The 13,833-nt window shown below is 35.5% G+C and overlaps 1 protein-coding gene across 2 annotated transcripts in view; it reads right to left on the reverse strand.

Annotated features, from left to right (window-relative positions):
- Positions 1-13,833, reverse strand: part of LOC123608563 (protein eyes shut homolog) — a 363,718-nt gene that overhangs the window by 305,205 nt on the left and 44,680 nt on the right. For both annotated transcript variants that reach the window (XM_045498669.1, XM_045498668.1), the window contains exon 2: positions 8,384-8,548. In XM_045498669.1, the coding sequence (XP_045354625.1) occupies positions 8,384-8,548 (165 nt within the window). The remainder of the gene's footprint in view (positions 1-8,383; positions 8,549-13,833) is intronic.

Consider the following 13,833-nt stretch of genomic DNA (forward strand, 5'->3'; position numbering starts at 1 on the left):
GCCCAGGTTATCACCAGTGCTTCTGACCAACTGGCTATAGATCAGACATTCCAAAGATTGTTTGATTAATGTGCTAGAGGTGTTCACAGAACTCAGGGAAACACATTTACTAGTTTATTAAAGGACATGATAAAGAAAACAGATGAACATCCAGATGAAGAGATACATAGGGTAAGGAATAGGAGGGTCCAAGAGCAGAAGTTTCTGCACCTGTGGAGTTGGGTGCTTCACCCTCCTGATGAGGATGCATTTGCCCACCTGGAAGCTGAGAGATACTGGGATTTTGTGGAGGCTTCCTTGTGTAAGCATGATCAGTTATTAACCCCATTTCCAGCCCCACTCTCCTCTGTGGACGGTGGGGGGCTTAGACTGAAAATTCCAAGCATCAATCATAAGTTTGGTCTATCTGGTGACCAGCCCCCACCAAGGAGCCATCCAGAATCCCACCCAGAGTCCCTTATTAGAACAGAATATGCTCCTACTGCATTTATCACTTACAAATTACTAAAGTTTTAGAAGCCTGGTGTGAAGGGACAGGGTCAAAGACAAATATTAGAACAAGAGATGCTCATAGTGTTATCACTTAAGAAATTACAAGGGTTTTAGGAGTTTTGTGCCAGTAACTGGAGGCAGAGACAAATATATATATCTCTATTATCTCACAAGTACTAAAAACATGTTTTCAAATACAACTATAATAAAAAAATGAAAAATTAGTGGCAATTAGTAATATAAAATATAAAATTTTCAAAATAGAACTTCTAAAGAAAATCATAAGTAATGACTACTGTCAGATGTATATTTTTGTAATAAACTTTATGGGCTGAGTAATCCATATGCCACATTAAATTTAGTTCAACAGTGCTCATTGAACCCAAAAATATCAAGAAAATGTGCATCTCTCTTTCTGTGATATATGACAAATGTGAAGAGCAGTGTCTTTTTCCCCATAATATCCAATCTGTGCTGCCTTGGACAGGACTTGAAGGCTGTGGAAGATGTCAATGTTAAGCCATTGAAAAAGAGTCATTCTGTTGTTTCGCTGAAAAGACATTTGATGATCCATTAGCAGAGAAGTGTGAACTTATCCTTTTTGAAAGGATTCTTTATGCTTTTAGGCTGTGTAGTAATTTTTTCAATGAATCCTTTGTGTCTTGAGTTTTTCTGAATATTTATGAAGAAAATATTTTGAAACTTTACAAAGTCTGTAATTCCCCAATTTATACTAATGAAATCATCAATTGTATCTCCTGATTTAAGATTTATTAAAGATAGAAACTGCTGCTTAGAACAATAAATGTTAATAATTACTTAAAAATTATAGAACTGTAGTTTCTAGATATCATATCATAGCATTTTAGAGAGATAACCCTAATAATTGAGTCTAAAATGTATAAATTATATACATAGCATATATATATATATATATGTTATATAGTATACAGTATACATTTAGTCTTACAAGAAAGGAATAATAATGAAATAAGCCAGAGAGAGGGAAAGAATTATGTCCTCAAGTTTTTATAATTTTGGTTTGCTTGGTTATTATATTGGGTTGTAGACCCCAAAAGTTCTAAGCATAGATATTTTATCACTTAATTGAAATACTCAAGAGAGTAATTATGGTTTATATGGTACCACTTCCATTAAAAATGAGAATTTTTCTCTATTTGAACTATTGTAATGAGTGCTCCCAAACATCAATGACAGTTTGATTTGAGTTCATGTACAAATAAACAACTGGTCATCAGTTTGAATTAAAATAAAATTCACCATTCCTTATAGGCTCGATAGTGATGAATACAGATAGTATGCTTATTAAATCAGGTATACAGATGGTCCAATTTGGAAATTTCCATAAAGTGATATGGATTTCTACCATTTCTCATAAAACAAAAAATCCCTTCATACCTTTATATGGTACTTTGTATTTTTCAAAAACACTTTTATATACACTTAAAAAATTAATGCTTACTTATTTTTGTGAGAGAGATTGACAGAATGTGAGCAAGGGAGGGCAGAGAGACAGGAGACACAGAATCAGCAGCAGGCTCCAGGCTCTGAGCTGTCAGCACTGAGCTCAATGTGGGGCTCGAACTCACAAACCACAAGATCACCACCTGAGCCAAAGTTGGATGCTCAACCGACTGAGCCACCCAGGTGCCTCACACTTTCTTTCTTTCTTTTTTTTTTTTTATTAAGTTTATGTATTTATTTTTAGAGACAGAGAGAGAGAGAGAGAGAGAGAGAGAGAGAGAGAGAGAGAAAGAGAAAGTGTGAGTGAGGGAGGGGCAGAGAGAGAGGGAGAGAGAGAGAATCCCAGGCAGGCTCCCCATTACCAGTGCAGAGCCCTATGTGGGGCTCGAACTCATGAATCATGTGTTCATGATCAGACCCAAAGTCAAAGACTTGACCAACTGAGCCACCCAGGTGCCCTATATACATTTTCAGACCCCGTGAACTTGAAAATAAAAATTCATCTGCATTATTTGTCATCAAACTGAAATACATAAAGGTTAATTGATTTATCGTGTTGTACAATTAATTCACAGCTAACCTGGGTTCACATCTACCTTTGGTTACCTACTGACATTTTGATCAGGACTGCCTATGGCAGTAAGCGGATGATCTCTCCGTCCCTGGTGGCGCCTTCATGGCATGTAACAAAAACTATTCCCTGAGTTTGCATCGAGTTCTCTGTTGAGCACACATGTTTTGACTGTAGCTGAAGAATTCCCCTTTCCTGGCTTTCCTTAAAGGTCTTTATTTGTATGTAGCAGCAGCAAACCCAGTATCAATCTTAGCAGCAGTGGCTCAGGGTTGAAGACATCTTAGAGCAATGGGGGCAACATGAGCAGTAACACATTTTAGTAGTTAGAACGTGGTTGGGGTGATCTGGTTGGTCTGTGAAAGGATGGGAGGCAGAGAAGTTCCAGGAGAACTGCTACATTGTGGCAGCAGCCTGGCACACATAATTAATTATTAACACATGTTTATTACATGCTGCTGCAGAGTGGCTTCTGGGACAGTTGCTAAAATTTATTGAGGCCCTATTTTAATTTTGCCTCGGCTGCTAATTGTGCTTAACCAGGAAAGAAAATACAACTCACAACACAAGATTCTTACAGGAAATGAATCCTCCTCATTTGGATGAAATGGTTAAAAATGAAACAAAAAATTGCATCTACTGTTTGCTCCATTACTGTCTCATTTCTGATTCCAAGATTTTTTATAGTCTAAATATTCTTTCCCAGGGTGGTATGTCTATCAAATGGATGTAATGTTAAGGACACCTATTAGATAAGAATATAGCATCCTGGGCATCTAATTCCCAAGACTCCTTACCAGGCAAGTTATGAGAGAGGAAGGATTAGAACATTAGCTGAAGAAGATATTTTGCATTGACTTCATGTTGCCATACATCAAACACAATTTTAAGCATATTAAATGTGTTAACTCTCCCCATCCTTACAACGAAATTTTCATATCTTTGGTATTATTACAAATAGTACGATTCCATTTTACAGATACTGAGGCACAGAGATGTTAAGTAATTTGCCCAGAGGGCAGAGCCAGATAGTCTAGCTCCACAGTAATTTTCTTAATCACTGGATTTTACTGTTCTTGAGATGGGCATGGCACCAATTCCAATCCTTGAATGGGCTCATTTGTTTGTTTTTGCCCCTACCTCTGTTTGTTAGAAGCAAGTTTGTTCCTCACTGGTTCATTTCTTGATATAATTACATATAATTACATAGAAACACTGTGTATCTCTCACTGATTTATGTCTTCATAAATTTCAATCACAGAAATAGAGTTTAATTTTTCTTAACACAATGTTCTCTTTCAAGAGACGTCTAACAAATCACATCATTCTCGGTCAAGGGTTGGCAAACTATAGCCCACGGATCAAATTCTTCCACTGTTTGGTTCTGCAAGTAAAAGATTTTTTGCAACACAGCTGTATTCATTCACAGTCCCATACTGTCTATGGCTGCTTTCATGCTACACTGGCAGAGCTGAACTGTTGTAACACAAAGTGTGTGGCCCGTAAAATATTTACTCTTTGGCCATTACAGAAAAAACTGCCAACCCCTGTTATGCTCCTGGTCGTTAAGTAGATCCAGGATAAAATTATCTTTGATTTAAGCTAAATTTTGAGTAAACCCTTGAAATCTGCACCATTTTTTTAAACTTGCTTACTAACAGAATGGTTTCTTAAAGTATAGTTTCAATACCTACTCATTTTTCATCACAACAATCACAGTTGAGTAACTCATCAACAGAACTTTACGAACAATTCTTAAAAACCTTACTCTACACAAGGCACTGGTGAAGAACTGAGGAGGTGGGTGGAAGAGAGATGTAAAACATAATTCCCGATTACTAAGTGTTCCCTATTTAGGTGAAGAGACATAAACACAGATTCCTAGTGTAAGGAATCTCTTTACTCAGCCCTTGTTCTTAATTTCTACTCCTATTATAATTAAGTCCTATCACAGTCAGCTAAACGGTGAGAAAAGGGTACAGGTTATTTCTTATCTCTCTTTGTACAGGTCACAGTGCCTAGAAGAGTGTGATGTGCTTTCTTGGCACTCAGTTAAAATTTGTTGAATTTGACTTTCCTGTCATAAACAATAAGATGAAAAGCAATCTTTGTGTATCTTGTAAATGGCAATGTATGAATTCATCCAACCATGCTTTCCACTCCACTCCCTCTCCTAGCCGTCTGGAGCAAGCTCCACTGGGAGCTATCAAGGAGGGACAAAGATATTCAAAGAATTTTACAGTGCACATTGTAAAATTGATTAAAACTGAGCACACTTTTATCTCTAAGAAAAGAAGATATTTATTAAATGCTGTCAGGAACTACTGTGGGATTTCACTGGCCTTGGCGTAATAAGTATCTAATGAAGATATTGTGTATCCTACTGGGAATCATTTTATAGAGAAAAGCAGATGTTATGATACTTTAGATTTCATGTGTTTTCCTCAGCAATCTCAGAAATCTCTTCTTCTAGCCCTCCCCAAATGCACGAAAAAGGAGGATCCAATGATCCTACTTGTTCTGTCAATTTCTACCTGGAATAAATACCTAAGACTAGCCCTTCTTATACTTTCTTTCTCAAATACAAATATTAAGTAATACAAAGATTGCTTCTGAATCTTGTTCTCTCACTGGAGTTGCTCATGTAATTTGCCTCCTGCAACTTGGTCAGATGTCTGCTCCTACTTCTCAAAGATCACATACTTCCAAAGGGCATGCTTATTTCTTTTCAAAGAAGTAGCACAGAATGGGATTCAACTGCATAGTAATACATCTCATGACGAAACCTCCTGATTGATACCGCTGGCCAAATAGAGCTCATTTTCTGAAAGTGCACCTAAAGAGTTTTGTGTGGTCTCATCCCTTCTCCCGTGACCTATTAGTAGCTCCTTTGACGGGGTTCCAGAATTCTGAATTGGTTCAGTGGCAGATTCAAAAAGCTTTCTTTTCATCTTGACTGCTGTTCTCAGAGCTGTCTCTCTCCCACAGAGAGTTCTTTTTTAAACTATCCTTTCTAAGGATTTTTAGGGTAACCCCATAAGGATTCCAGTTTTATCTTCCTTTTGTTCCTTTTCAACATCAATTAGTTGGTGAGGCAAACTGAGAAAAGATAAATCTACACTTTTGAACTAGGAATATAATTCAAAGCCGACACTGGCTTATCAACCTGATATTTCTCTATCCTTCTCCCTTTAAAATTGGGTGATATAAAACACAAGTATTCAATAAATGTTTGTAGAATTATTTGAGTTTTTACTGAAATGTCCAGGAATGAAAATGACAAAACTAAAAAACAAACAAAACAAAACAAAAAACAGACAAAAATCAACTCCTAGTCTCTAAAGTGAAACATCTGTTCTAATTTCCTCACTATTCTTAATTGCTCCTACATGTAATATACTGACTTCAAAGGAAAGAAAATTAGCCCTTAAGTCAAGTTAAGGGACACCTTTTAAACTACGGATGTTTAACTGAATCACAAAAATCTTCATGTTCATCTGTTGTGAGGCTTTTATGAGGTTGATAAATTCGAAGAGGGCTGAAAGCAAAAATCCCATGAAACATTCTGCTGAGGTATTCCCAACAGTGTAGGATTAAATTACCACTCTACAGATGAACAAAAGAATGCTTTCTAGACAAAAATATTTTCTCCATTCACAGGCTATGAAACTCCCTTGAGTAAATAGCTTTGATGTATCCAGTTCTGGGACAACAATTATGTAAGACAAAGACAGAAATTGATAATCATTACAAAGGCATGGTGTTTTGTTTTTTTTTTTTTTTAAATAATTTCTAGTTTGATTTTTTTTTTTTTTTTGGAGGTCACTGGATATAAAAAGCAAGAATAATCTTATGGCACTAACATCCGCTTCAGTTTATTGGTTTAAATTAAAGTACCAACTTGGACAGGGTGTATATATGCTTGGCATGTATTTTTATGGCTTTTAAAAAGAGCACATTGAGCACAAGCATAGATATGAGCCAGGAGCATGAGCCCAGAGGAGACTTCCCAGGGGCTGGCGGCTTCTTTGGCAATGAGCTGTTTTTAGTTGGTAAAAACACACTCTCTACAAGAAAACACCGTCTTACTCTATATAACTTAAAAAAATTGCAAAGCCAGAAAATCACTTTGCTTTGTGTCTTTAAATTATTATGTTTGTGCCTTTTGTTCTGTGTTTTGTTTTGTTTCCTTTCCCCTGCAATATACTATTACCTCCAAATTTCATGGTTGTCTACCACAACTTAGGTTTTATACATAAAACAAATTTTCCTTTTCCCTTTTTTTCTTCTCTCTCTCTCTCTCGCTAAATATAAATAAATCAGATTTATAAATAATTCATTCTAAAGCCATCATTTTAACATGGGTGCTTACACTCCTGGGAAATAAATAATGTTTGTCTAGTTCTGACATTAGTTTCTTTCTAAAATATAACAAGTTTTCAGTTTAAAATTTGTTTTTAGTGTAGGTGTGCCTGGGTGGCTCAGTTGGTTGGGTGCCCGACTTCACCTCAGGTCATGGTCTCACAGTTCATGAGTTCGAGCCCTGTGTTGGGCTCTGCGTTGATAGCTTGAAGTCTGGAGTCTGCTTGGGATTCTGTGTCTCCCCCTCTCTCTGCCCCTCCCCAACTCAGGCTCTGTTTCTCTCTCTCTCTCGCTCTCAAAAATAAATATTAAAATTTTTTTTAAATTGATTTTTAATGTATATAATTTTTAATATATAATAATTTAATAGATAGATAGATATATTATATATATGATGCAAGCAGGAGATATGGGCAGCAGGAGGGAGAGAGAGAATCTCAAGCATGTTCCATGCCCAGCATGGAGCCTGATACAAGGGCTTGATCTCATGACCCTGGGATCATGACCTGAGCCAAAATGAAGAGTTGAACACTCAACCAACTGAGCTACCCAGGTGCCCCAAATTTTCAGTTTTAATATTCAAAACTTCTAATTTCACCCTGTTTTCCAATAAATGCTTCTTTTAAGCATTTTACTCATAGCCATTAATAAAAAGGTTTAATTTTTTTTGGAAAGTACAAAATGCTGACTCAAGTTTGCAAAATATTTCAAAGTAGAGTAGAAAATATTTTTAGAAATAATGACTTTCCCTAGAATGGATAATCTATCTAAGCACTGAAGACATTATACCTCCAATATAGGGAATTGTTAAAACTATTGTATATTCATTTCAAAAGAAAAAAAGAAAAAAAAAAAACATTACCACATTTGGAATACTGCACGGAATATACTTTAGTGATGTTCAGCCATAGAAGAAAGAAATCTGTAAATTCTGGTTATAGAAATCCCTGTGAGCACATTGTATAATTAGGGAAACCTTGATATAGATGCATTTCCTTAAATAAATACTGTTAATATTATACTATTTTTCTAACCAGCTAAGATAACGCTAAAAGTGTGATAGGAAATATTCCCAATTATCGAATGAACCTCAGCTTTGGAATGCCATTTTACAAATTACTAAGTATTGAATTCAATTCATATTTAGTGATTTATATTATAAAAATATGCTCTGAAACATTTGAAGCATTTATGTTTTACTGCTATAGCCATATGCCATCAAATTCATATGCTTGCTATATTCTTCTTTGCTGGTTCAGAGCCTGTTTGTAAGTCATGTTCCATTGAAAAACTCATAAATTAAAGAAACTTCTTAAGAAAACTAGAAAGAACTAAGATTTTCTTTTGGTAATGCTTCATGCACTAAACTAGAAAAGTTTTCCTACAATATTTAAATGAATAATTCATTGCTTCAATAGGTTAACATTTGAGAAAGAAAACTGACATATAGGAAGTCAAACATTTAATACTCACTGTAGAGAATAGTTCCATTCAAAGTGTTTGTTTTTATCGTCAAGTAGATGGTAACAGTTCTGTTATGTTCTTTCCCTGGAACACATGTGAACTCATCCAGGGTTATAAAAAAAGGTAATTCTAGATAGGAATTCCCACTGAAAGATGGAAAAAGTAAACCTGCACCTGAAAGAAAAAAAAAAAAAGGTCAGAGTACATTCTGCTAATCCTGTAGATAAGAACATAGCATTTATAGTTAGCATTCATAGAAAAAGATAAAGTTTATATTTACAAACATTAGACTCAATATTAAGAAATTCCGATACATAAGTATAATAGATTTGTGAAGTCATTGTCTCAAATAATCAACCACCAGTCCAGAGGAAAAGACCTAGAGCAAAAATTTTGTCATTGATGGATGGGCTTTAAAGGTAAATAAACACCCTGAAATTGTACGAAACAAAATCTGTGTTTTTGCACATGTGAAATAATAGTATTCATTAGATTCTTAAAATATTCTGATATGAATGTCTATAAATCACATTATATACTTAAATCAATGAACTTTATTTGGTGTAATTACACCTCAATAGGAAAGTACTGAAAAAAATCTGTGACACAAAAGATTAGAAAACCTATAGGTGCATTTCTATATAAAGATAGAAAATCTCTCTATCAAACCATATAGTGGGGTGCCTGCCTGGCTCAGCTAGAAAAGCATATGACTCTTTATCTTGGGGTTGTGAGTTTGAGCCTCATGTTTGGTGTAGAGATTGATAAAAAATATAGATTTAAAAAGAAAATAAATTATCATACAGAAAAGTTTTATTAATATTCATTAATATTTAGTGCTTTCCAATAATACTTAGATATTTTATAAGTGGTATTACTACAATATGCAAAGTTAATTTTTTAGAGTTATCCTTTTAGAATTACTACTCTTTTATTTAAAAAAATAAGTTTATTTTACTTATTTTAGGAAAGAAAGAGAGTGCAAGTGGGGGAGGGACAGAGGGAGAGGGTGATGGAGAATCCCAAGCAGGTTCTGCACTGTCAGCACAGAGCCCGACAGGGGGCTCAAACTCATGAATTGTGAGATCATGATCTGAGCAGAAATCAAGAGTTGGCTGCTTAACCGACTGAGTCAGATGCCCCAAGTTATCAATCTTTTAAATGATTAACCTCAAAATATTGAAGCACATAAAATTTGAAAAGTACTTATTTTATTGTCATGTACCTATAGACTAGCAACGTAGATCTATAGACTTGGTACTTTGAACAGGTGTTAACACAGAATGTGGAAATGCAACTTTATTATCAACACTCAAATCTTCCTTCAGAGATAGGATATCCCCTACCCTCTTCCACCAGCCAAGACCTGGAGGGACCTGACACTGCTATCCGCCTTGAGGGGCAGAAGGAAGCTGATTTCTGTTCTTTTTCTTGTCTTACCACCTCCCGTTCATGCTAGCTGCTGTTTCTGACCCTTTCGGCTTTGAATGTGGAGAAGGATAGGTGGAGTGGAAAGGAGAGAGAAGTACACAGTAAAAGAGAGCTGTAAGAGCTGGTGACTGATGCTGTTATAAGCAAGCTCTCGCTCTCTAGGAATAGCAGATGTTTAAAACTGACGGTTTCTCTTGCGGTAGAAATGTCATAAAATACAACATGCTCAGTCCAGTTTCATTTTCAGATAAACAACAAATAATGTTTTAGTATAAGTATGTATGAAAGATTTCACAAAATATACTAGAAGAATTATTTGTATTTGAAATTCAAATTTAACTCCATGTGTCACATTTTTAGTTCTTAAATCTGGGAACCCTATGACTCATGAGCATGTGTGAATTCTTTAGAAATCCTTTGCCAACTACAATTCCTAGGACTTGTGCCATGACCTGCCTTTGGCTTGTCACTTCTAACTTGGTCCCATATTGATTTTTCACTTTAGCACAGACTCCTCGGTAGACAGCCACTTACCTGTGTCAAAGTAAAAGTTGTACTAGATAAAGTTAATCAGGCAAAGACTTTATTCAAGACTACTGCAATAAAGGAGAGGGGTCAGAATTCAGTCTTTCCTTAATTCCTCTGAAACAAAGAGTGGTAGAGCTTTTGAGAGCTGAGGTGGGGGAATCACAAACTACTGTTTGTTAATTGGCCTTAACCCCCTAAAAAATATAAGCTTCTTCCTATCTTCATCACAGAACGGGCCTAGAGTCAGGAAGAAGACTGTCTAAAGTTTAGTCAAACTGAGGGGAATGTTAAGGCTGTCTAGGTCAGTTGACTAGAAAAAACTACTACTTGGGTAGAACCTAAAAATGACCCTAGACCAAATTTCTTTCCTGAGGGGTCTGTATCTAGTCCCTGGGAAATACTTCTACATTCCCTGCTCTACTGTCTGTGAGGGTATTGTTAGTTTTCAGTCTTCACGCGTTCCCATGTACGCACGCACACACACATACTCCCGAAGGCTGCTTTGGCTTTCTTTCTCAGGTATAAATATATGACTCTGTTGGTCCATGGTCTTCCTTTCCAAGTGATTTGGTTTTAGCTCCCCCCAAACACTGTCAGATGTGATGGGTGGGAGAATGTGAGGTGAGGACAAGATAGCTTTCTACAAAAACATTTCCTCAAAGTCGTGTCTCTAAAATCCTCTTTTTTTCTTCAAAAGCTTGTTATATCAAGAACTCTTCCCAGTTAGATCTTGTTTTTAGATATGGCATCTCATTTTGTTTACAGCACTATATCTTGGTGCATGTGAAAGAGTTTATTTTTAATGTCCTGTTATGTTCATAACTTTGTTTTGTCAGATATAAATATAATGTATGTATTAGCAACTACTTGATTTAAGATATATGGTAACTTACATATTTAATATCACATATTTTTTAGCATTTCTTGGCTTTTTGCATACAATCTTTAATTTCTCAAAATTAATTTCCTTGGCTCTAGATTTTACTAGATCTTTTTTCAAACGGATCTGTTTTTAGGCCTACTTAGCAAATCCTGCATTAGTTCTCAGATGCCTAGAAAACTCTGTAATACTTAACACTTATTTGTATTAAAACATTCTCCTTGTTGCTCATGACACTATACTGCACTTTGACCATCTCCTCACCTGAACAACAGCTTCTTTGCAGACTGTTCTTTCAAACTATTCCACAATGCACATAGGTTCCAAGGCTCTGTCCTGGGTCAACTAGTTTGTCTGTGCTTTATCTAAACCTGATCCTCCTCCATTTTCTTACTCCCAGCACTTACACTCCCAGGCTTAGAAATTCAGCATCATTATCCACCCATCTCTTCTCAAACCATTGGTGGCTCCTGTCACCTCTTTCTTAGATCAAATCTAGCAACTTTCCTTCTGCTACCACTGCCCTTATTTAATTCTCATTACGCTTCAACTTAACTGTTGGTAATAGCTTCTTTCTAACTGGCCTCCCTACCTATAGATTCTATTAGCTGTCATTGCTATCATGTCAACTTTACTCAGGGGTAATCACCTCAGAGATTTGGTCAAAATCCTTCCCTAACTACAGAATAATTAATCTGCTTATGGAGTACACCAAGCCTTCCATGGTCTTATTTTTCAGTGCTTCCACACACAGATCTACTGGTAAGCTTGAATTACACTTTCTTCTGTGGTTCTGCTTGTGTTCACACTGTTCTGTCTGGAATTCCCTTCCCCCAAATCCTAGCTATATAAAGCTTCCTTTCTATCAAGGCTCACCTTGAATACTCCCCCAAATTTGAACTCCATTCATATTGTATCTACAAATGTTTTGGTACATGCTTTGTTTTTTTACTTCCAGTTACAGTTGTCATAAATGTTGGGTACAATTGGTAAAATAGCAAATCTGTTACTTTGGATGAGGGAGGTAAATTAACTTTAATTAGCAGAAACAGAATAGTCTAAATAAATGAATTCTAAGAAGACATTGGGGGATAGATGAATTAAGAGAGGAATTTGCTTGTGATTAGAAAACACAGTATGAGTTTCACCAGATGGAACACAATGTTTGTCAGATACTGAACTGCACATGCATCACTTTTTAATATATATATTACAAGGAGAAAAATAGATGCTAATCAAGTTAAACTACAATGTAGCTAGCTCTATACTGGAAGAAGTATAAATGAGAAATTTGGATGCAGCCAGGGCAGAAAAAATGGTTAAGATTACAAAGAAATGTACTTGGGTTTTAAATTAATAAAATATTTAGCATATAATTTCGCAACTATTTAGATGTTGCATGTCTGTTAGTTATACCATGATACGGTTTTAGACACTATTTCTTTATATTATTTTTATCTGTCCTACTTGGAGTCACTGATGTGTTCATTAATTCAACAAATATTTATTGACTGACTACTACATGGCAGGTACCAGTCAAGGAATATAGTAGTGAGAAAAACAGATAAAGACTTCATCCTCATGAAGCTTAGATTCTAGCTTCATGGAAGACAATCCCAAGCTAGAAGTTGGTAGAATTTATTCTTCTGATGTGGTAAATTTTTTCTTGGGTCCCTTGACCATTTTTCCTGACATTTGCTGCCACTAAGAAGCACTGAGCCTAATTTGAAATGTTAAAATTACATAAAAGGGAAATTCTAACAAAACCTGCCCCATCAACCCTTCCATATGATTCATTCTCAGATCTGAAAGATCTGTGTTTGATTCATCTTTGCATCACCCTATGGCATTACCAGTTTTGCACAGTATAGGCAAATTCTTAGACAAATACAGACATTAGACAAATACAAATACAGTGAAAATGATCATTTGTGGTAGTTCAGAAAAAAAAAGGAACAGAAAAAAATTATAATCAAAATGGGATAAGGAAAGACTATAGAGATGGGGCTTTAACATTTATTTTGTGGTTAACCTTTTCACGTTATTGATAAATCCACAAAAAAAATTTTCTGTAAGTAAAAGTCTTTTATATATGGGTTTATATATGAATTAAATTATTTGGATCCATAATCAGGTTTCCTTATTCTGAGAAATAGTGAACTCATCAACAGAAGAAAAAAGTTCAATTTGTTAAAAAAAAATGACTTCCATATTACTTTGCAAGAGCATATCTATTGTATAATTCAGGCACACCTGCTTTTTCCCCCAGCTCACACACTCCTTGAATGTTTTTTTTTGTTTTTTGTTTGTTTGTTTTTTAGAGCTGACAGATTTTACGAAACTTACAACAGGAAACAACAATTATGAACAATAAACATTTGCTATTGAATTGCTTTCTAACCATATTAATTTCCATTATCATCATGTTTAGTGGCTATGTTTGAAAACAGAACTGCCCTGAATGTGGAAAACAAGACTAATTGGGGTTAGGTAGAGTGTTTTCCTGCTGCTTCCAAAAGCCTCTTCAGGCAATGCTATTTGAACATACTCCAAATTTATTTTTCTTCCAATTATAAATGAAAAAAACACACAGCGTCTTTATACAGAAATATGTATTAAA

Source organism: Leopardus geoffroyi, chromosome B2 (genome assembly GCF_018350155.1).
Source record: "Leopardus geoffroyi isolate Oge1 chromosome B2, O.geoffroyi_Oge1_pat1.0, whole genome shotgun sequence".
Classification (NCBI taxonomy): domain Eukaryota; kingdom Metazoa; phylum Chordata; class Mammalia; order Carnivora; family Felidae; genus Leopardus; species Leopardus geoffroyi.